This window comes from Marmota monax, unplaced genomic scaffold (assembly GCF_021218885.2).
Source record: "Marmota monax isolate L192 unplaced genomic scaffold, Marmota_monax_Labrador192_F-V1.1 WCK01_AAM20220418_F8-fsc00100, whole genome shotgun sequence".
In the NCBI taxonomy this organism is placed as follows: Eukaryota; Metazoa; Chordata; class Mammalia; order Rodentia; family Sciuridae; genus Marmota; species Marmota monax.
Window position 1 is genome coordinate 3,644,410 of NW_026693872.1, and position 25,149 is coordinate 3,669,558.

Sequence of the window (25,149 nt, forward strand, 5' to 3'; positions counted from 1 at the left end):
ATACACAATGGAACATTATTCAGCATTAAAAGAGAATAAAATCATAGCATTGCAGGTAAATGGATGAAGTTGGAGAATGTAATGCTAAGTGAAGCAAGCCAATCCCAAAAAACCAAAGGCTGAATGTTTTCTTTGACATGATGATGCTGACACATAATGGTGACTGGGGGGCTGGGGGGGTCATGGGAGGAATGAATGAACTTTAGGGCAAAGGGGAGGGAGGGGAAAGGAGGAGGCAAAAGGGAGGAATGATGGTGGAATGAGTTAGACATCATTACCCTAAGTACATGTATAAGATATGGGGGAATAAAAAGATTTAAAATGGCCACTTATAGCACAACAGGCTCATTTTGACTGAGAGAGCTGAAGTGTTCTTAATTTCTGATTCCCTGTCTTCAGGCCTGAGTAGTGACCTTATCCACACCCTTTGGAGGGATTTGGATGGTACCATTGTGCTAACATGAGTGAAAGTTCACTCTAAGCTGTGCTTACAGCTGCATTTCATTTAATCCTCACAGAGAGACTATAAAGCGCCACCTTCACTTTGTAAATAAAATACAAAGCAAGAATTTGGGGCTGGGGATATAGCTCAGTGGTAGAGTACTTTCCTAACATGCATGAGGCCCTGGGTTCAATCCCCAGCATTGCAAAATAATAATAATAATGATGATGATAATTCTTCAAGACACATTGAGTTAAGATAACTTATCCCAAGAGACAGAATTAGATTTGAGCTTTGAGGTACAGGACCTTCTAACAGTTGTGCTGCTGCTTCTGCGGTGGCCACTTTGTGGGTGTTAAGAGCTAATTGCTACGTAATCTGCCCCTTTAGCACCTATATCTCTCTGAAATGATATAGATTACTAAACTGGATCCAGACCTTTTGCAAATTTTTGTCTGTGACCCAGAGTTCAAACTTGTACATTTAGATTCCTGTATCTCTGAAGTATGTATTTCCTTTTTAAACCAGTCTAGGACCAAGAAGAATCAGAGTTAATGATAATCACCAAGAGAGAATTGGAAACTTTCTCATAAAAATTTTTTAAAAAGCACCTTGAAAGTAAGCTAAGAAAATCGATTATCAACATGAACTCTCAAAACATTTGATATTTCTTTTTTGTATCTCTTCTAAAGAAAAAAATTTACATGTTTCATACAGAAAGAAGCTTATTTCAAGTGGAAAGAAAAAATCAGTAATCATATTGAAGCCAATTTTAGTTTATTTTACATATACACACAATCTAGTCAGCAAGTATTAAAGGAATAAGTCCACCACACACATATGTGGGGAGCCGCTCTGAATGATTCATGCCTTTCATCCTGGAGCAGAGAGGCTTTGATCGGTCACTACATCTCGTAATGACCTGGACATTGCCCCAGTCCAAGAAGTTTGAGGGCATGTCTTCACATGTAGGTGTGTTACCCCATGGATAGAGCTAAACTCACCTATTCCTTTGTAATATTACCCATTGCCCTATTTGGGATAGAATGTTCCATGGAAATGCCCTTTGTGTGTCCCCTTGTCTTGCCCTTGCTTTGGGCGTGGCCTTCCTAGATGTCAGTCAACCTGCTGACAGCAAAAATCATGAAGCTAGACTCAACCCCCTGAAACCTGATACCTTGCCTCATTTGAATGGCTTCGCCTCAATAAAAGGGTTCAGCATATGCTCACTCTCTCTTTCTGTGGACCCTTAAGTCAGAGGAGCTGACACAGGACCCCAAAGAAAAACGTATCTCTATCTCTTGTGTGATTATTTCGTGCAGCCCAGTTCACCTGCAGTGATCCTGAGTGTTTAGTCAAGGAAAGAGACACACATAAAAATACTACAACTATGTATCTAAATGTACATTTGAGATTTGAGATTTCTCATCCCCTTCTCTCCACTTCTACCCCCAACATTTAGAAAAGGTTTCTGCAGTCCAATTTGCCTGGTCCTGGCTTCTTCCCCTGCTTCTCCCACCTATCCTGCTGGGCTCCCTGCACACCTTGACTCTGGGTCCCTCCATGTCTCAATAGCTAGCTGCACTATTTCTGAGTCCAGCAATATCAGTGTGCCCACCAAATTCCCCATTTTTCTACCAAAAGAAGAGCGATAAGTCAACAATAAGGTTTGTGGGTGAAACCTCAGACATGGTGTCATCCTAGCTATAAGAATGACACTCCCTGTGAACATACCTTATAGTGGCTCCCTGTTGCCTACAATATAAAAGGCAAAGTTCTCAGTCTGATATTGAGGCCTACCTCCCTCTCTTGATTTTTTCCCCCACTCTATTGATGAATCTCTCAAGCCAGGACTCAAATCACCACTGCATATGTTTGCTTGGAGGCTGCTCCATGGTCTTTGAAGGACCCTGGGGCACCTGGGCATGTGACCGAAGAATGTTGCCCAGTTGCTAGAACTGAACTGTGGCCTTGATTTTTGCCAGGACTGGGGCCTTGCCCTGTATCCCACCTGAGTGCTGCCTGCTCCTGTGGGCTTTCCCCACAGTCCCCTACCCCCCTATCACAAGTGGTCATGAAGATGTCCCAAACCACAGGGCCTGCCTCCCTCCTCTGCCTCTCTAGCTGCAGGGCCTCATGTACCGGTTACAACTCTCCTCTTCCCTGCCCCAACCCTAGCTCACTCCATAACACCCTCTGGACATGATGCCTTTCTGCTGGGCTGTCTCCAATCCTTCACTGGCTCCCAGTGTCCTTCTCAGTCATGTCCCCCAGGTACCTTATGCCTAAGAATCCCAAAGGATGAAAAGTGCTGTAGTGTGATAATATTTATGTCAGAGCTTTGTGAAGTGCTAGACATATACAAGGTGCTGATGTTCTTGACATTCCTGAACTTGGAACTTGGGTATCACCCTTCCGCACTGCCCCTGGTGCCCATGAGTCTCTATCCTGCCCCTGAGAGTCTCATCTCCTCACAGGTCCTCAAGGACCTGCCTCCCACTCACTCACACAGTCCGCTATGGGCCCTCTTCAAGTTCTTAGAGCCCTTATCAAGTTATTCATGGCGACATTTCATTAGACCCTGTCTGGTGCTCCAGGCTCAGGAGATCTGGCTCAGCAGCAGACAAGTTGTGTGAAATTGACCCTCAGTTTGCTGTGAAAGAAAGGGACTGGGACAGCTGTGGGGCTTTCCAGTTCCAATGTTTTATTATGTAGGCATTTCTCCTTCTTATCTAAACCATATGCTTTTCATTCTGTCACCTACAGTATACTGCCAGGTTTGTTTGAGACCGTGTAAATGTGATTTGATATTGGAAACCGAATATGGATCTGTCCTACTGATATGGCAAAGTGACTTCAATTTTGATGCTCCTAATATATATTTTCAAGCCTCATCTCATCACAACTGAATTAGTTTCTAGGAGAAGTTTAGAATATTGAGTAGTGTAGTGAAAGGTCATTTCCTTATTCTGTTTTGTGCTGCGATAACAAAATAACAAGACTGGGTATTTTAGTTCACAGTTCTGAAAGTCAGAAAGTCCAAGATCGAGGTGCCTCTGGGGAGGATCTTCTTGCTGAGTTATCACATGGTGGAAGGTGGTAGGGCAAGCACAGAAGAGAGCAGAAACCACTCCCAAAAGCCTTTTTCACTGTAGCATTAATCCTGGGATTATTAGGGATTAAATTTCTATATTTGGGACTGATTACACTGGTAATAGTTTCCAACATGAGTTTTGGAGGGAACAAAAACATTTAAACCATAGCAGCTACTAATCAAAAACCTCCATGTTCCACAAATACATATTCCCAAACAGAAAACTTAAAGAGATTTTGATTCTGCAGGTCCAGACGAGGACTGGACAAACCTCTCAAGTAGTCCTGATGCAATAGCCCTAAACCATCCTTTAAGAAACATTACTTTAGGGAGTAAGGATTTTTAGAATAATCTAGAGAGCCGAATTTTATTCCTGGGATAAACAAGTGATACTTTCTTTATTTGTGGGGAAAGGTTGATCGATATCCTTGAGGAATGGGCATTGGGCCAGAGGAGTGCTGATCTTTGGTTTCTGTACAGAGCAGGTTGTACACTGCAGTAACTAGAACACCCATGCTTTTAGACTCATGTATAGCCTCTGTCTCTGCCACCATGGCTACTCTGTTCAGAAGTTTATTGTGCCAACATGAGGACAGCTGAGGGCAGAGGCTGACTGGCTGAGAACAACAGAAATCATTTTATTTGATTGGCTGATTAGTGCCTCCCCAACCAGGAATGCTCTCTACTGGGCATTAATGCAATTATAAAGATGTTCAGACCTCATTCTCACTGCCTTGGTCCACACACCTCTTCTCCAAACACCTTCACTGCCATTCTTCCCATCCTTTCCCTATCACATCCCTGATGAACAGGCCAAGCTACTCAACCACCTCCTATGAGTCTCTATCTGCCATCACTTCTGCCTGATGCTCTGCCATTAAGAGGATATTCCCTCAGTGCTGTCCTGAGTTAGGCTGTAGTATAGCAGCTGCCCATTTTTGCCTTGCACCCACATACCAACTGGATCATTCATGAATCAAGTTTAGCATTTTCCTCCTCTGTCAGATGCTCATGAAGAATCTTCCATGCATTCTGTGGCAGGCTGACTCTAGACTCTAAGGTTGTCCCCATGACCCTACCTCCAGCTATTCACACTGTGGATAATTCCCTCCCCTTCAGTGGTGGAAGAATGGAGAAGAAGGTAAACCAATGGGAAGCAAGGGGAAATGTGTGTTGTACAAGGTGAAAGCCTCCTTATCATCAAATGTCCACACACATCCCAAAAAGAGGAGCACCAGCCTGTATGTAACATGGTTGATGGGCTGCTTCTATAGATCTACAGAAGTCAGGAGAATCTGGACATTTGAGATTGTCAAGTCCATCAATCCAAATAGCCTCCTTTCAAGTCTCAGTATCCTAGTTTTTTTTCTCAAACAGGTCTTGACCTTGGTGTACCAGATTTGCTGGGATTGAGAATTTAACCTTCTCTGGGGCGCTGTCACTCATAATTGTGTTTCCAAACACAATTTGGCTCAGATTTCTTTACCTTCTGGCTGCAGGATATGTGAATCATTTTATATGCTACTAAATAGGACCTCTCTGGCTTTCATGTTTGATCTTATATTGGCAATTAATCACCCCCAGTCTTTCATTATCTTTAATGAATTAATCACTCCCTTCCCAAATGACTATCACATTCCAAAGCTGTTACAATTACTATTTCCCCAAATCCCTGAGATCCTCCATCTGCTGCAAACCCTCGCACAGCACAATTCACTTTGCCACTGATGAAAGTTTGAACAATTTCCACAGCATGCCAGGAGCTGTCAGTGCTCCACAACCACCAGTGATGGGGTTCTAAAGTTCACATACCAGCAGCTGGCAGGTAATCTGGCTTCAAAATTCCAGTTTAAACCCTGTGTATTTGTTTGCAGGTGTGTGCGCACGCTGTGGATCAAACTCAGGACCTTACACATGCTAAGCAACTACAGAGCCTTTTTCTAGAACTGCTTCTGGATTAAATCCCTTAGGAAACAGATATTGATATTTGCATGCATAATTTTTTATCTCCTGATACTCTCAAAAATAAAACATGAGAGGGCTGAAGGAAGCAGAAGTAGGCAGAAGAAACTGTTTGGTGATGTGGGTTAAAATAACTTGTATAAAGAGTGCTGCCTTAAGAAAAAGGAGCTAAGCTCTTCTACCCCTCTAACTAGTCCTAGGAGGTGGTTTGCCCTCAGGGAAGATTGGCAACTCAGATAAAGTGGCTTAGTTTGGCTGAGGATAGTTGCTGGAGAATGATTCAGCTAAGAACTGTCAGTTGTCATACTCCCAGCAACTTAGGTAGTATCTCAGTCCTGAAAGGAGACACACCAGAGCATCCACTGCATCTGTACTCCCTGGTTTTAAAATGGTAGTATTGTCATCCGCGAGTTAATTCTTCCCACTCCCAAAAAACTTTTTTTTTTTTCATTTACCACCTTAGTGCTTCCCTTTCCTTTTCTAGTGACCCCATAAAACTTAATCCAGGTATGGGTTCTGTCTTGTCTGTTCCAAAGGGCAACATACTCAAAACCCTCTTTTACATTAAAAAACTTCACAAATTTCCGCTTAATAGTAATGCAATAATAGTAACTGAATGAATATCTATTAAAAACAAATAATAAAAGCTATTATAAACTATGGACTGTTTTAAGCACCTGTGAATGTATTAATACAAAAGATGTATATTTATATAGGTAACTCTTGTTCTAATGACAATGCTTTGTGTGCACATAAATTTATGAACTCCCTAGACTAGGATACTGCCTATAGTTGTGTACAAGAATAGAATGGTCACCTGAAGAAGCAAGTAGAGATTGAAATCTAGCCCAATCTCTTATTTACTAAGTTCACCCCATCAAAAGCTGAATGTGCCTGGAGGATGGTGGCACCTTTTCTAAACAAATTGCTGAAACAAGTTATCATTTTGTCACAAGCCATTCATGGGTTGCATGTGGGTCACCGCACATGGAAGCCTTGTAGAAAGAGACATCTGGTGTCTGGGAATAACCAGTGGACATTTCCTCTGGTCAATTGCCCAGGGACAATGTGAATCTCTATCCCACTCTGCTGTGGCCCACACAGCACCTGAGATGGGTGTGACCTGCCAAGATGTCAATCCACCTGCTGACTGCAAGATATCCCCAACAAAGACTCAGCCCTTGAAACCTTATCCTGGTCTTTGATGTACCCCTTAAATAAACTACCCGAGCCATTTTCCCTTTGTCTTGTTCCAGAACCCATGGGGACTAGATCTCTCAGGGTCTTTACATTAAATAAATATATTTCTGTGTGTTTGTTGCTAATTAATTATCTGAGATTGTTAGTTTTAGGGTGGCTTGGATTTCCCTGGGCAGAAATAACCCTGCAAAGAGACTGGCTATCGTTCCCCAAAAAATCATTTAGCATTTTTTTTCCTACTTAACATAAAGTCACCCTTCTGCCAACTCTGGACCTGCCCAGTGACTGATTACAAGCCCCAACTCTATAGTCAGGCAGGCAGTCCTACATGTGGATTCTATGTTTGCCACCTATTTGCTATTAACCTTTGATGTGCTTTGAATGTTTGTTACCCCTAAGTCTATATGTTGAAATAATACCTCCAAAGATAATGATTTAAGACATGGGAGCTTAGGGAGGTGATTAGGTCATGAGGGTGAAGACCTCATGAATGGATTAGTCTTTTGGTGTGTGTGTGTGTGGGGGGGGGATACCAGGGAGTGAACCCAGAGGTACTTAATCACTGAGCCTTATCCCCAGTCCTTTTTTTGTATTTTATTTGGTGACAGGGTCTCCCTGAGTTGCTTAGGGCCTTACTAAGTTGCTCAGGCTGGCTTTCAACTCGGGATCCTCCTGCCTCAGCCTCTAGAGCTGCTGGAATTACAAATTAGGTTATAAGTATGTGCCATCTTGCCTGACAAGAAGTAGTGCCCTTTAAAGGAGGCCAGAAGGAGTTAATTCCACCATGTGAGGTTAAAGTGAGAAGACTGGGTGTTTATGAGGAAGCAAGCCTTGACCCAACACTGAATCTTCATGCCTTGACCTCGGGACTCCCCAGTCTCTAGAATTAGATGTTTATTGTTTATAAGTCACCTAGTCTATTTTGTTATAACAGTTCAAATGGACAAGACTACTGCTTCCTTATCTGTAAAATGGGATTACAATACTTCCTCTTCGCAGTCATGGTGTTTGTTCAAGTAGTGAATGGACACACATTATTTTCACAGATCTGTCTTATCAACTTTATTGAGGTCTAATTTACATGCAATAAAATGTCTAAACATTAAGTGTACAGTTTAATCAGAATAATGTAAAGCAATGACCAGATAAAGCACCTGTGTGCTTTATACTATCCAGGGATTGTAATAGGACCTGTGGAAGATACAAAGTAGCATAAAATACCCTTAGTTAAATCTGGTTAACCCTTTGATTAGATTAGGGCCTGGGTTGCATGTTCTCCCTTTCACCCTCCCTCACTAGGTCCTCTGCATAACTCATCGCATTGTCTAATACTTTAGTCCATAAAGCCACTTGCAGGCATCTTCCAGCTTGTTCCCTGTTGTATTGTCAGCACCTATCACAGCGTTTGGGTTTTCCATGTTCACTTACAGAAGACCCTTGTCAACTTTATAGTTTTTGTTTTGTTTCTTTTTTTTTTTTTTTTTGGGCACTGGGGATTGAACTCAGGGGCACTCAACGACTGAGCCACATCCCCAGCCCTATTTTATATTTTATTTAGAGACAGGGTTTCCCTGAGTTGCTTAACGCCTCTCCATTGCTGAGGCTGACTTTGAACTCTCGAAACTCTTGACTCAGCCTCCAGAGCGGCTGGGATTACAGGCCTGAGCCATCGTGCCCGTCAAACCTTACAGTTTTAATTAGCAAAGGTCTGTGGAGGCAGCAGCATTGAGAAGGATCAGATTTCAATAAGATTAATGTACAATTCAGGGCTAAACCCAGTATTTGGAAAAGATAAAGGTGGTTTATCTCAAATACCTGCCTGGAGCCCACAGTGCACGAACCCTGGAGGAGCTGACATTATTATCAATTGTTTAGCTTTCATTAAACGTGTGCTACTAGACTTCTGATCAGGGTTCAGGAATTAGATGCCCACGGCTGCATGGACATGGAATGTGGAGGACCCCTCATTCGAGGATCCTCTTCCTCTCCACCTTCAATACGTACCTTCAATACGCACCTTCTTCAAATGTCTCTGCCCTTAAGGCAAATGGTTTGTTCTGTGACCAAGAAGGACCGAAGCACAAGATCCACAGTGTGTCCTCTTCTGCCGAAAGATCGACTCCACGCTCCCCAACCCCAGTCCTTTGGGATAAAGTAGGCTGCAAGTCGAACTGTGTCGTCGCAGAAACGCCGGCAAGATGCCCCACGACTACAAATGAAGTTTACAGGCCCTCGGCCCGCGCGCCGCTTTCCCGCCAGAGCGTCGTGTCCGCGGGACCCACTAATTTGGAGACAGTCGCACTAAAGTGTCCTTACCCGGCGGTCTCGAGTGGGTGCAAAGGACAGGGTGAAATTTCATTCGCATCTCCTTAGTTATGCCCGTTCCAGTCTATGCCTCTAGAAACGTCTGTCGCCTTAAAGATGCGCCTTAAAGTGTCAATCCGCAAAGGGTTCTCATCGCGCGGCGCGAGTCCCGCCGGAAGTGACGCGTGTCCTGCGCGCATACTCCCGCCCTGCCCTTCGCGGCCGTTCCGTGGCGGGAACCGAGGCTACTGTAGAGACTGCACCTACTGCAAGTCTTCGGGTCCCGTTATTGTCTGAATTAGGAACAGAGCTGAGACTTTGCCACCACCTCGTCCTTTTCTCATTCCGGAAGACCCCAGAACGAGCCGGCAGTCCACTCGCTTCGGTGACGAGAGGCTGAAAGACCCAGGCTCTGCGGTTCCCGCGCGGGAAACAGGGTTTGCAGGTGACCAGCGGGTGAAATGTGGAGCTTGCCTTCCCTGCCGGTCCCGTAATGCCCCTGTGAGGTCTTCCATCTCGCATACCCACCCACGCCCGCATCCCTTAGCGAGACGGGGTTTCGGTGTAAGCGTCTCTTAGAGCCCAGCTTTGGGCCGTATTATTTTTAGCAGCCTGTAGCAGGGATGAAATAGTCTAAAGACGTTAAGACCCTTGGCCGCTTACAGATATTAATAATTTATTTTATTGAATGTATAGTCAGTGCCATGCAGAGCTGAGAGTTCGCAGTTTTCTTTCTTAACTCAGCTGTCTTATGGGATAGGCCTTAGCTCCTTTTGCAGAAGGGAAAATCCCGTCTTGTGGGTGGTAATTAATTCATCAAATGTTATGGAGCATCTGTCATGTGCCAGGCACGGTTCTAAACACGGAGGGCATACAGCAGTGGGGAAAAAAAAAAAAAGAGTTGCCACTAATGCTAAGGATTTTCAGGCAGGCTAATGATGTGTTTTGTTTGGTTTTTTCCCCCCTGAAAACACCCTGGCAGAATATTTACCCAAATGTTAGTAGCTATCTTCTGTATAAGGGACTTCATTTGAATTTTTTAGATTTCTCATGCTTTTCTGTATTGGGTTCTTCAATTGAACATGTTAACAGAGAAACAACTATTTTCATTTTAACAAGAGTCCCCCACTCTTCCTACTCCATTGAGGGTGGGAGGGGGGCTTCTTTAATTGGACACCGGCTTTGCCAATGAAATAGATCATTGAGTGGAGCTCGGCTGAAGTAGCAGTGAAGGTTATCATTTGTGGTCCCAGCACTTCTAATTGCAGAGTCCATTTCAGGGTGTAGCTAGATCTCACCCATAACTGAAATGGAAGAAACTGTAGAAGTCCATATACAATTTGCCTATTAGTGGTGTCATATTTATCAATGCATTTGGAATTCTTAAAATTTTTTCTGATACGCAATTTATATTTGTTTTGTAACTTTTTCATTATAAATACATTCTAAGTTCCTTAAGAACTTTGGCCTCTTTTGTGTCCCTTGTAACCTTCAGTACAAAGCATTCAGAGCATCCTGGGGCATGGGGTGATGTTCTTACAATAAGTATTTATGAATGCCTTTGCACAAGGTAATTGTGCTTTCAGGCTAAACTTTCTCTTAATGATTTCAAGAAAGCCTTATTTTATTTATTTATTTATTTATTTATTTATTTATTTATTGTCTTGCACTTCATCAGGGTGAAGTAACCATGCAGGCATTTCTAAAAGGCACATCTATCAGTACTAAACCACCATTAACCAAGGATCGAGGAGTAGCTGCCACTGCAGGGAGCAGTGGTGAGAACAAGAAAGTCAAACATGTTCCATGGGTGGAAAAATAGTAAGAACGCTTATATTTTTGTGGAAATAGCTAATAAATTACTGCTGTAATCTGTTCTGATTTCTTTTTTTAAAATGTGAGGGGAAATTAGTTCATTTTGTTTAGATGCTGTTCTTGAAAATCACCCAATTATATAAATCACAGAAACTTGGTATTGAAAGATACCTTACAGTGACCTAGTTTAATTCCCTTATTTGGTAAATCTTGATAGCTAAAGTTTGTAGTTTGGGGGGCTGGGATACAGAAATGAAGAAAACAGTTTTTGCAAACTGGCTGTCAGGAATTCTACTTAAATCCAAATAACCCAAATGTTCCTTTTTTATTACTAGTAGGTGGAAATTGTCTAATTTTGTTTATACATTTTTGGCATCACAACCCTTGAAATGGCATTTTAATTTTCATCAGTAAATGATATTATAAGAAGTCATTGTAACCATTGAATGGATTGATATAGCCTCAGTTATTAAGGGTTTGCAAATTATTTATTGGCCAAGTAAGGTACTCATATGTTTTGTTTGGTACCAGTATTCCTTATAAAAATCTAGATTTTTAAGATTTTTTTTTTTTAATTGTCAATACTGAGGAATGAACCCAGCATGCCACATGCTAGGCAAGCACTCTACCACTAAGCTACACACTCAGCCCAAAAATCTAGATTTTTTTTTTTTATTATTTAAAAAATTATTAGTGGGAAAAATCTATATTTTCAGCTTCTCAGGAGATCAGGCAGCATTGGCTGCAAGATCTCAATGACAATTAAATGGACTTGTGTATTGCTTCTCATTTTGGGAAGGTCATGTGTTCCTTAATTTGCCATAGTCCTTATTATCTTGTTTCTTGCTGTACATCTGCTTTCTTCACTCTCATTGTCTGCCTAATACTTGCAGTATTTGAACATGAGACACTGGTTTGTAATATATAGAGGTATGATTCCTGCCTAGCATTAATCTTATTCATTAGGAAAATGTGGATCAAAAACTTGATTACTTAACTAAACACAAAGTCTACTCAGGGATGGGAATATATAACTTTGTTCTAGCTTTTCTTAAGAACACTAATTAATGACTTAGGATGAAATTTATACTTCACATTGGTTAAACTTGGTTTTTGTTAGCCCTTTTGGTACAGTTAGATAATAAGAAAAAAATGGCATTAGCCAATTCACATTTTAAAGTATATATATGTAACCAACATAGTTATCTTTCTTTAGATTATTAAATAGTTCTCCCTTTTCAGATCAGCTTCATAATCTTATCTTGTCAAAATATAACACTTTCTAGGCAAGCGTTTAATTTTTATCCAGTTGGCATTTGTGGCATATAAAATAAAATCCCATTGCTTAATTCTTGTTGCAAGCAGTGCAGATGGGAGATAAAAAATTATTTTACTTCTGTAGTATATATTACTTAAGGTAAATACAAATGAGGTTTCTACCTTCTTCCAATTCATTCCCAATATGTGAGAATTATTACTGGTATTTTAAAAGAAGAAACACTTGAGTCTTTTCTGTGGCTACCAATGCTAAATAACTTTTTTTCCTTCCATCCCCTCAGTCGCCCAAAATGTGTAGATGAAGTTGCTTTCCAAGAAGAAGTAGTTGCAGTGTTGAAAAAATCTTTAGAAGGAGCTGATGTGAGTACCAGATGATGCTCAATGTCATTGGGAAATTTAAGAATTAATTTATTCACCCTCTTCCTTTGTTTATAACCTTTTGCCTTCATTAGATACCAGTCTGTATAGCAATGCCTTGATAACTGTACAAACAGTTAGTTCAACAAATGCTTATTAAGCATCTGTATAAGGCAGCTTTCCATTGCTGTGTTAAAAATACCTAAAATAAACAATTTACAGGAGGAATGGATTAGTTTGGCTCACAGTTTTAGAGATTTCAGTGGTTGCTTGACCACATTGCTCTGGGCCTGTGGCTGCACAGTATGTCATGGTGGAAGTACATGGCTGAGGAGGCTGCTCACCTCATGGTGGCCAGAAAGCTACAAGAGAAGGGGCTGGGATCCCTATGTTCCCTTCAAGGTATGCTCCCAGTGACCTAACTTCCTTCCACTAGGCTCCACCTCCTAAAGATTCCACTGCCTCCCAGTAGTGCCCCAGGCTGGCAACCAAGCCTCCAGTATACTATCTTTGGGAGTGATTTAAGATATAAACCATAACAGTATCTTCTGTTCAGTCATATGTAGCATTGCTACAGAGTATTCAAGTAAGTAAAGACCATGAACAAAACAGACTGGGCTTCTTTTTTCATGAGCTTTTATTTTGGTGAGAAGAGACAATAAACAAGCCAAATAAATAAGAAATTGATAGATAATGTTATGTGTTATAAAGAGCCACACTTTTCAAACTTTACGATTTGGCTTGAACTACAGCATAAGAAAATCATTAAAGCTGCATGCCTGTAATCCTAACTACTTGGGAGGCTGAGGTAAGAGAATTGCAAGTTCAAAGCCTTGTAGCAAGACCCTGCCTCAAAACAAAAAATAAAAAAGATTTGGGGACTTAGTTCAGTGATAGAGTGCCACAGGTTTAATCCCCAGTTCAAAAAATTAAAAATAAAATCATTGAGCATTTAATTCTGCTTAAGCTCTCTGTCTCCAGCTGTAATGTATAAGATAAAATAATCCTCGAGTAACCTGTCATTTAGATTATTCAGAGACAAAATAAACCCATGTAAAGAATTAGAAATTTCAGATTGTATATAAAGATGTGCCCAAGTACTTTAAGAACTCAATGAAGAAAGTCACAGATGAAAGTAGGATATGGTTGGATTGCTTGTTTTGTTAATCAAGATATACTTCCTTAAACCTGGCTGCTTTTAATATGAAGTTCTTTGGTTTTTGCTTCCATAGTTCTCTTATAATTACCCTGTGGGTTGAATATACCTTATCCAAGATGTTTGGAACCAGAAATGTTTTAGATTTTGAATTTTTTTCAAATTTTGGAATATTTGTCTTAAACCTAATGAAATATCTTAGGGATAGAATCCAAGTCTAAATACAAAATTTATTTATGTTTCATATACACATAACCCTAAAAGTAATTTTATGTAATACCTTTAATAATTATCATGTATGAAACAAAGTTTGTGTGCATTGAACCATCAGGAAACAGCAGTGTTACCATATCATCCACCCACATAGACAGTGTGTGGTTGTTTGGTTTCACTGTCATTCCTGACTCTGAATTTAGATACTGCTGATAAGCAATCATTTTCTACATTTATTCATACATCACACTTAACAGTTTAAAAAAATTGACATTCCACTGATAGTGAAAAAAAATAACGTATTTAGGGTAACTAAACACTTGTAGCATCATGTTGACACTCAAAATGATTGGATTTTGGAGCCTGAAATTTAGATTATGGACATTCAATCTGTATTACAGTACACCTTTGGAAAGAAGTTACAGTTACAAAACTATTTAAAAGCTTTTCTTTAATTGTGTTTGTTTTGGTTCACAATTTCACAGTGGTACAATTTTAATTGCATCACAAGATAGGTCCAATTTAATTACTAGTATTTTCAGCTCTTTAAATAAATGTTATAGGATTATGATTTAATTTTTGACTTGAGATTGAATAAAGGTCTTTGTTTTGTGACCCCTTTTTTAATATTTTGTGGACTGGGGATATAACTCAGTGGTAGAATACTTGCCTAGCATGAACAGTACAAGGCCCTGGATTAAATCCTCAGTACCACAAAAAAACCCAAAATGCTTCTTTTCAAACCAAATTTTACAAAACAAAACAAAAAATAATTTTTCAACTTCTAAATAGTAAAGAAAAATACTTTCTTCATTTACTTTCAAAGGTAGAATTATAATAATTTTTTTTTTCCAAAATCAGTTTTATGCCAGGCATAGTAGCACACACTTGTAATCCTAACAGCTCAAGAGGCTCAGGCAGGAAGATGGCAAGTTCAAAGCTAGCTTCAGCAACTTAGCAAGGCCCTAAGCAACTGTCTCACAATAAAAAATTAAAAATGCAGGGGATGTGGGGATGTGGCTCAGTGGTTAAGCATCCCTGGGTTCAATCCCTGGTTCCCACCCAAAAAAAAAAAAATCAGTTTTAAGATGTGATATTCCACAGTTCTTAAATGTACCACTTATATCAGACTATTATATAAGGTTTGATAATTCTACTGTTTTAAAGAATTTAAATTATTGTATGTTATAAGTTAATTACTTGGATGAATCATTACAAATGTTGAGGTATGCATCAATCAAAATAACAGGTATAACCTTAAAAACTAAGGAATCTAGGAATATTTTTAATGTTTTTTTTAATCTTTTAAATAGAGCCTCATAGTTTGTATCTTAAGGTATATGTTACCAATTAATAGTCTTATTTTTAATCCTTCTTTTAATTGTTGATGGACCTTTATTTTATTCATTATTTATATGTGGCACTGAGAATAGAACCCAGTGCCTCACATAGGCTAGGCAAGTGGCCTACCACTGAGCCACAACCGCAGCCCCCAATCAGTAGTCTTTTAATTAGTATATTTACCTGTATGTTGGTTTTTGATTTATTTGGTAAACACTGTAGTAGTATTCACTGTACTGAATACTATAGTAGATGCTAAGGATACAGAAGTGACTGGGACAAATAAGATTCTTGGTCTTTTTGAGTAAACCATCTAGGGAGTTAGGTATTTTACAATTAAAACCATCAATTAAATAACCATAAATAAATGTAAACTGAAATAAATGCAACAAAAACAAGTGAGCAAATAAGAGAGGAGACCCACTTTAGATTGGATGGTGAGGGAAGATGTCCAACTTGTAATGCATTAGGAGTTTGCCAGGTAAAAAAGAGTAATGTCAGATTCTAGGTCATGGGAACAATATATTGCTGGGCCTGAAAATACTTAGCTATTGGAAGCCATTAAAGCTGGAGCCTGGAAGGTGAGGGTGATGGGCAAGTCATAGAAGTCCTTACAGGTCATGGTAAGCAGCTTGTGGATTTTTGTCTGTTTTTTTCCCTTTTTTGCCAGGGAAGTGAGGCGGGCTGTGCTGAGGATTGAACCCAGGGCCTTTCACATGCTAGGCAAGCATTTAACCTCTGAGCCATATCCCGAGCCCTTTGTGGTTTCTTCCTAAGTAGAGTGTGAAGCCAGTGATAAGGTTTAAATAACAAGCACAGTGATATTTGATTTGGTGAAGAATTAATGGACAGGGTGGTCAGGCAAAAATGAAAGCAAATAAACTACTTCCTAGTGTCCTGTATGTAATGATTTCCTTACCTTAGAGGACTTACTGAAGAATGTAGTTTCAGCTGGGCACTGTGACTCATGCCTGTAATTCCAGCAACTTTCAGGGCTGAAGCAGGAGGATTGCAAATTGAAGTCCAACCCCAGTAACTTAATGAGATCCTAAGGATTTAGCGAGACTCTGACATAAAAAAGGGCTGGGAATGTGGCTCAGTGATTTATTGATCCTGGTTTCAATCTCTGGTACCCCAAAAAAGAATGCATGGTTTTAGAATGGAGCTCATTAAAATGTAATACATTTATTAATCTTTACCACAGATCAATTGCCTAGTTGATAGGAGCCAAACTAGCTAGATTAAAGGTATAAAAGAAGATCGCTAGTCATTTCATTTTATCCTTTCTTCTAATGAATTCTCCCTTTCTTGTGGGCATCCCTACAGGGTACACAGTCATGATGTGGTGTAGTGTCTAGGGCTTTATAGATGTTTGGGGTTTTTTTGTTGTTGTTTAAATATTTTTGTTCTCATTCAAAGCTCTTGTATGCCTTTTTCAGTCCTTTTTCCTCAGTGTTGGCCAAATCCCATTACCCTTTTGATCTCTTTCCCCTTTGAAACAGCTACATCTTTATATAAAGTCTCACCCAATCTTGAACAAAGAAATCAAAAGCCTGAGATTCCCTTCAGACATAAGTAGGTCATAAATACAAGAAACATAGATATTGGTTCAATTTAAGAGATTAGAAAGATACTTTGGGGAAAAAAGTGATAGTATATTAAAAAGCAGTATTTAGAACTGTTAGTACTATGATACCAGTTAGATTAAGGAATCTTAATAGCTACACACATGTATCTTCTCTACTAGGGAGATCACTAAACTGTTCCACAGACATTTGCAGTCATCATTTCATCTATTTGTGCCGAATACAATTGATAAAAGTTAAAATTTAATTTCCACAGCTACCTAATCTCTTATTTTATGGGCCACCTGGAACTGGGAAGACATCCACCATTTTGGCAGCTGCTAGAGAACTCTTTGGGTAAGCTGAATTTAATCAAACACTCTCTCACCTTTTTAAAGATTTGACACCAAAAATCTTTGGTACTACTTTTCTCTAAAAATTTTCATTTAGTTTCTGTGAGGTTCTTGGGTTTATTTTTATTTCTGAACTTTTATTAATCCCAATTCATCCCCTCCTCCCCAGTAAATTAGCTACCTACATCTTTTGTAACCTGCATTCTGAACTTTGTTCAAATATTTGAATGTACTATAACATAGGGAGCTTGTGATTTTTTTTCTTTAAATTATTTTCTATAACTTTTTTGTTATGATTTTGGAGCCCAGAGGACCACCCTGTCCCTGGTCATTAATTACAAGCACCCTTGTAATGTTTCATCTGTATCTTTGAGATAGAAACTGCTATTATTTTCTGCATCACCCCTCTTGAGTTGCCCCTGATCTGGATTTCTTAGTCCCTGCCTGCCTTGAGTGGCCAGCCAGGCGAGCTTCTGCCCTCAAGCCTCCTGAGTGTAAGCAGAGTAAGTGGTAGTTGATGGAGTTTAATTCCAGGTACACCAGAAAAGTCTCCCTGTGACATTTCTTCTTCGATTCCTCTTCCTTGTTTGACTGACTGGTATAGTCAACTCTTCTAGAGGAGTTAATAGATGGACAGTTGGCCCTTCAACCACTTGGATTTGAACTGTATAGGTATAATTATATGTATCTTTTTTTGAAGATTTGCAAAAATTTGGAAAAACTTGAAGAATCATGTAATCTGTAAATATTGAAAAATTTAAGAAAAGGGCATGTCATAAATGCATAAAATGTCAATAACAGTCTATTTTGTCATTACTACCATAAAATATACACAAATCTAAATTTAAAAATGTGTCAAAACTTATCTGTACAGACACAATTTGTATATAATGCTATTCAAAGTCAGAAATGTAAACAAATGTCAAGATGCAGTAATTAATTCTAACTACATAAAATTAACTGTAGTACATATTGTACTACGGTAATAATTTCAAAGCCACTTCCTCTTGCTGTGAAACAATGAGCTCAGATATCAGCTATTTAAGACGCCTTGTAGTTTTGAGCAATTTGTCTAATAAATTAGTATCTCAATAAAAAGCGGACCCTCGCAGTTCTCACGTATTTTTTACCTTATGTAATACATATACAAAATGTGTATTGATAGTGGCCTGCATCTAAATATAGTGAAACATGCACAAACATAACAAAGGCTGTCTTGAATTTACCCAGAATTTTTTATTAGGCCTATAGCCATGGGGTACATCAGAAACCCTACGTATGAAAATAATAGTTGCCTCTGAAACACCAAACATGAAAGGATAATTGTGTCACAGTGTAAGGGAAGACAAAAGAAGAAGCTGCTATAGCCTTAGATTTATTAGATGACAACTTTCTTTTTTCATTACTGAGGATTCAACCCATGGATGCTCTACCACTGCCCAGACTTTCTTGTGTTTTTTTATATTGAGGTAGGGTCTCGCTAAGTTGCCCAGGCTGGCCTCAAACTGGGGATCCTCCTGCCTCAGCTTCCCTAGTAGCTTGGAATACAAGGATGCCCCATCACACCCAGCTTAGACCAGCAACTTTTGTTTCTCAGATTTTTTTTTTTTGATACTGGGAATTGAACTCAGGGACATTCAACCACTGAGCCACATCCCGAGCCCTATTTTGTATTTTATTTAAAGACAGGGTCTCACTGTGTTACTTGGTGCTTCAATTGGGAAAAATAAAAACAAAACTAAATCTCTTGTGGGATGCAGGGGTGGTGTTTAAGATTGAGCTCAGTTCTTCATACATGCTAAGTACACACTCTACCACTGAGCTATACCTCTAGCCAGTCTTGTTTTTGTTGTTGTTGTTTTGTTTTGTTTTTTTAATTTAAAATATATGTAGAGAAAAGACTAGAGGGTAGTTTCAGACCAGTGGTTTGACGGGGCATGCCAGGTATTTTTATTTTCTTTTGATTTCTCCATAGTAAGCGTATACTACTGTTAGTAATGTTTTTAAAAACTCATCTAACTGTTCATGCCAGAGCTAGGGAGGTAGCTCAGTGGAGAGTACTTGCCTAGCATGCACCAGGTCCTGAGTTCAGTCCCCAGTACTGGGGTGGGGGGCAACTGTTCATGTTAAGGCTGAGGGTGTATATAGTTCAATGGTAGAACACTTATCCAGCATGTACAAGGCCCTGGGTTTGATCTCAAGCTACACACACACACACACACACACACACAGAGGAAAAAAAAAAAAACCTGTTCATGTTTTAATCCAGTGACTTTCCTTATAATAAGCTACACTCTGGAAATGATTTGAAAAGTGCTCAAGTATCAAGAATTCTAACAGTTAAGTATGTTAAGTAAATCCAGTAAGGAATTATTATATAACCATTAAATAACATTTACAATGGTTCCTTTTTTTTTTTTTTCCTCGGTACCGGGGATTAAACTCTGGGGCACTTGACCACTGAGCCATATCCCCAGCCCTATTTTGAATTTTATTTAGAAACAGAGTCTCACTGAGTTGTTTAGCACCTCACTTTTGGTGAGGCTGGCTTTATTAACTCTTGATCCTTCTGCCTTAGCCTCCCAAGCTGCATGTGCCACCACGCCCAGGTTACATTGGTTCTTATATCATGGCAAAATAATTATTATACTATATCAAGAGGACTAAAATTTTACATATTTTCTTATGTAGCGTTTTTTTTAATGCATGAATAAAGCTAACTTGTTAACTACATGACTCTGCAAAAGAAAGAACACAGACTTGCTCACATACCTTCTATGTATTTTGTATACTAGGTGGATTTTAAACTATTTCAATGTTCAAATGTTAAAATGTGATAGGCCTAGGTTACTTGAATGGTCTACAGTGTTCATATTTATGAACATATTTATGTTCATATTTATTTGCAGTGTTAATATTTCATATTTATTGTATATTTGTTTCATATTTAAATAGGCCTGAACTGTTTCGATTAAGAGTTCTTGAGTTAAATGCATCTGATGAACGTGGAATACAAGTAGTTCGAGAGAAGGTGAAAAATTTTGCTCAATTAACTGTGTCAGGAAGTCGTTCAGAGTAAGTAAACTTGCCTTCCCTTCTCCATGGCATGTAATTTTATTTGTTTTAAATGTAGGCTGTGGTCTGCATATGCCACACAAAAGTTTATATGTTGAAACAATCTTCAAATTCTAATGTTAATGGTACTTGGAGGTGAAATGTTGGGAGATAATTAGGAGAATAGATGAGAGGGCAGGGCTCCCATGATGACATCAGTGGCTTTATAAGAGGAAGCGAGATCGCATAAGCAGCCTCTGTCTTGCCATTTGATGCTTTCTGCCATGTTATAACAAGACAGCCCTCAACAGATACATACAGTCCCTCAATTGTGGGCTTCCTAGCCTCCAGAACTGACAGAAATAAATGTATTTTCTTTATAAATTGCCCAGGGTTTTGCTTTTTTGTAGCAACACAAAATGGACTAAGACAATAAATGTCCTGCCAAATTTTGAGCTTCTTTAACTTTTATAATTATGTTAGAAAACAAGTTACCTCCCTTGTCAGATAAACTCTTTAGTTTAGTGTATATTTCATAGCTTGAGTTACCACAAAATTTCTTTGAAACTGGGATAGTTTTAGAGTGAAAAAAAACACTATTGGTAATTAAAATATGACTGTCATGCCTGAAGCACACAGAGCTTAGGTGGCAGAGTTAAATTTTACATCAGAACACTTTAAAATTTGTAGAAAGTGAATGACTAATTTTTTTTTCTTTCAATCTATCTCTAATAAGTGACTAATATAGATAAAGAATTCTTAAAACTCAATAATAGCCCAGCACAACTCAGGATCATGAGGCAGGGAGATTACTGGTTTGAGGCCAGCCTAAGCAACTTGGCAGGAACTTCATCTCAAAACAAGATTAAAAAAACAGAATATAGCTCTTAGTTCAGTTCACAATGCCAAATAACAGTAATAACCCAACTAAAAAATGGGTAAAGGAATCCAAATACACATTTCTCAATTAAAAAAAAAAGCTATACAAATGGCCTTTAAGATGTGAAAACAGGGGGTGGGGCTGGGGCTGGGGCTGGGGCTGGGGCCGGGGCCCGGTGGTAAAGTGCTTGCCTTGCATGTGTGAGGCACTGGGTTCGAGCCTCAGCACCACATAAAAATAAATATATTGTGTTTTCATCTGCAAGTAAATAAATATTTTTTAAAAATGTGAAAACAATGCTCTTCAACATCATTAAGCAAATAAAAATCAAAACCATGATGAAATCCTACTTTATACCTACTACCTGGCTAAAATTATTCTAAATTGAGAATAAGTTGTTGACAAAGATGTGGAGAAATTATAAACTTCATACATTGCTAGATGGAATGTAAAATAAAGTCTCTTGGAAAACAGTTTGGCAGTTCTTCTAAAAGTTAAGCAGAATTATCATGTGACCCAGCAGTTCTACCCCAGGTACATAACCCATAAAAAAAATGAAAATGCATGACTGCTCAAAAATGTGAATAAAATCCATAACATTATTCCTAATAACCAAAACATGGAAACCCAAATATCCAAATGATTAATGGATAAATAGTTCAGAAAGTACAATAGTGATTGCCTAGAGCTGGCAGATTTGGGGGACGATAAGAGTGACTCCTAATGGATACAAGATTTCTTTGGGTGTAAAAAATATTGTAAATTTAGACTGTGGTAATGGTTGTACAATTCGTGAACATGGTAATGCCCCCACTGCACACTGTTTTGACTTTCTGTAATTTGAGTTACCTGTGGTCAATTGTGATCTGAAAATATTACACGGAAAATTCTAGAAATAAACAATTTTCAAACTACAAGCCATCAAGTAGTGTGTGTGATGAAATCTCAATTCTGTCCTGCCTGGTACATGAATCATTCATTCCTTTATACAGCATGTCATGTCCACGCTGTATGTGCATTCCACCTATTAGTCACTCAGTCGCCATCTTGGTTATCAGAACTGTCACAATATCATGGAATTTGTGTTCAAGTAACACGTAATACCCTCCAAACACAAAAAGAGTGATGCTGGCAATCACTAAATATATATTGATGATTTGATAAAATTATTTCATTTTATTGGCTGGCCTCATGAATACCCATAAAGAGGTCTGGAAAGAAATGTGTTGCTAAATACTACTGATCTCTTATGCCTATTAAACTTCACCATAGCTATGTAAGTATAGGGGAAAAAAACATGGTGTGTATGGACTAATACTCCAATTTCAGACATCCACTGGGGACTACCATATACTAAAAAACATTGTATACTTTAATTGGGTGAACTGTATGTATATATCAGCAAAGCTGTTAAAAACAATACATGCTAAAATCTGATTCCTATGTGTTTCTCCAATTTAGTGGGAAGCCATGTCCTCCTTTTAAAATTGTAATTTTGGATGAAGCTGATTCCATGACCTCAGCTGCTCAGGCAGCTTTAAGACGAACTATGGAGAAAGAGTCTAAAACCACACGTTTCTGTCTCATCTGTAACTATATTAGTAGGTATGTATGTTTCCCTGTAGATGCTAGGCAGTCTTATTTATTTTGGTACTGGGGATTGAACTCAGGGACACTCAAGAGACAGGGTCTCACTGAGTTGCTTAGTGCCTCGAGGTTTTGAGGTTGCTTAGGCTGGCTTTGAACCAGTGATCCTCCTGTCTCAGCCCCCCCCACCCCCCCAGCCTCTGGGATTACAGGCATGCACCATCATGCCTGGCCAGTCTATTTTTTTAATTGACATGTAGAAAGTGAACATATTTATGGGCTAACGTGACATTTTTCTGCATATATACATGTAATGGATCAGAGTAATCAGCATATCACTTCAAATATAGTTGTTGATACCACTTGTAAGGCAATTTTATTTTGATTTAAAGACTGTATTAACATTCCATCTTGATTTGTTCTTAATAAGTGGGGTTTTTTTCCCTCTCATTCTTTTGTAGAATAATTGAACCCTTGACCTCTAGATGTTCAAAATTCCGCTTCAAGCCTTTATCAGATAAAACTCAACATCAGCGATTACTAGACATTGCTGAGAAGGAAAATGTCAAAATTAGTAATGAGGTAAGTAATTCCTTTGATGAATGTCCATGAAGAGGTCTGGAAAGAAATTTATCACTGTGACCCTACTATATTTTTCAGGCAAACTGAAGCTAGATGAGCAACAGTTGGAATGTCTAGGAGTTAAAGGTTTACTACTGTTAAATTATTTAAGCTAATTTCTTTCAGACACCCAAAATTGAGGTCACATATACAAGACAAATACTGCAACAAATAGTCTAATAATACACTTCAAGTGATAAGGTCCTTACTCAGAACTCAACCATAATTTGAATTTCCTTTGCTTATTTTCTGTGATCCAGGAAATAGGATAAATATGGATTTCATTAAAATCAAAAGGCTCTAACTGGTCATCATAGTTTATTCCCACCAACTAGGGAGGCTGAGGCAGGAGGATCTCAACTTCAAAGCCAGCCAGTCTGGGCAACTTTGCAAGACCCTATCTCAAACAATGAAAAAGAGCTGGAGATGGAGCTCAGGGATGAAGAGCCTCTTGATTGAATCCCCACTACACACATACACACACACACAAAAAAAAAAAAAAAAAAATTAAAAAACCCCCCTATTTTCTTTTCAGGGAATAGCTTATCTAGTTAAAGTATCAGAGGGAGACTTAAGGAAAGCCATTACATTTCTTCAAAGTGCTACTCGATTAACAGGTGGAAAGGAAGTCATGGAAAAAGTGATCACAGACATTGCTGGGGTAAGAAACTAGATAAATTCATTATAGTTGTTTTATTTGTGGCTGTTTGAAAATTTTGCCCAGATATTTATGGTGCTATTATGTACACTAGAATATGTAATATGGGAATAAACTGGGTACCAGGATACTAGAGGAGGTAACGCTGCTTTTTCAGTTCATCAAGTACATTATTCGATTTTTAAGTATAAAAGGTATAGCATTAGGCACATTAGGTATTCTGTTAAAGCACCCTGTTATCCCTTAATATCTGTGGGGGATTGAGTCCAGAACAGCCCTTCCCCCACAAAAAATCCAAGAAAGTTCATTCAAATCCTTTATGCAAATTATGTAATGTTCACATGTAATCAATTGTATTCACCTTTCTTTGTGCTAGTTTTTATGTTGTTTAGGGAAATTCAGGGCACATGCAAACTTTCAAATATTTTCCATCTGCAGTAGGGTAAATCCATGGATACAGGGCAAAACTTTAAACAAAAGGTATATTTCAACATTCGAAATCATTATCAAAACTCACCTCAGTGATTACATTCAAAACATCATTCCCATTTTTCAGAAAACTGCTTGCCCTTAAGGATCAGGAAAAGGGTGGGTACCCTCACTCACCCACTGACCAGACAGAGTACTGCTATTCTTGTTCCAAGTTTCTTCTTCACAAGAGTTCATCAGTTGGGAAGATGAGGATAACTCCTTTTGCACACATAGGCCACCTCACTATTCTAAGTATGAAATCTATACTGAAATGATCTTTTTTTTATACCTTTTAGGTCATACCAGCTGAGGCAATTGATGGAATATTTGCTGCATGTCAGAGTGGCTCCTTTGATAAACTGGAAGCTGTAGTGAAGGTAAAACCAGTTACCAAACTTGGGGTAAAACTTAAGTGATCTTACCGTAACAATTTTTTCTGTTACACAGGAATTGATAGATGAGGGTCATGCAGCCACTCAACTTATAAATCAACTCCATGATGTGGTTGTAGAAAATGATAACCTTTCTGACAAACAGAAGTCCATCATTACAGAAAAGCTTGCGGTGAGTACATACCATGATTACCCTAGATTATTTATCTGAGTTGTTTACCAACTTTTTAAAAATTATTTCTTGTAGGAAGTTGATAAATGCTTAGCAGATGGCGCTGATGAACACCTGCAATTGATTGGCCTGTGTGCAACCCTGATGCAGCAATTAACTCAGAACTGTTAAGGTCAATAAAGTGAATAAAATGACTTTTGTAAATAAAAGGTTTTGAGAGAAAATAAAATGGCC

General features: G+C 38.9%; 1 protein-coding gene across 1 annotated transcript; it reads left to right on the forward strand.

Annotated features, from left to right (window-relative positions):
- The first annotated feature begins 9,205 nt into the window (after window positions 1–9,205).
- On the forward strand, window positions 9,206–25,145 carry Rfc4 (replication factor C subunit 4). Its single transcript, XM_046462604.2, has 11 exons — window positions 9,206–9,447; window positions 10,681–10,823; window positions 12,377–12,455; window positions 17,005–17,084; window positions 20,036–20,155; window positions 22,476–22,619; window positions 23,063–23,183; window positions 23,758–23,883; window positions 24,648–24,728; window positions 24,799–24,915; window positions 24,991–25,145. Exons 2-11 carry the CDS (start codon window positions 10,693–10,695, stop codon window positions 25,084–25,086), a joined length of 1,095 nt encoding a protein of 364 aa, XP_046318560.1. The 5' UTR covers window positions 9,206–9,447; window positions 10,681–10,692; the 3' UTR covers window positions 25,087–25,145.
- Window positions 25,146–25,149: the final 4 nt, after the last annotated feature.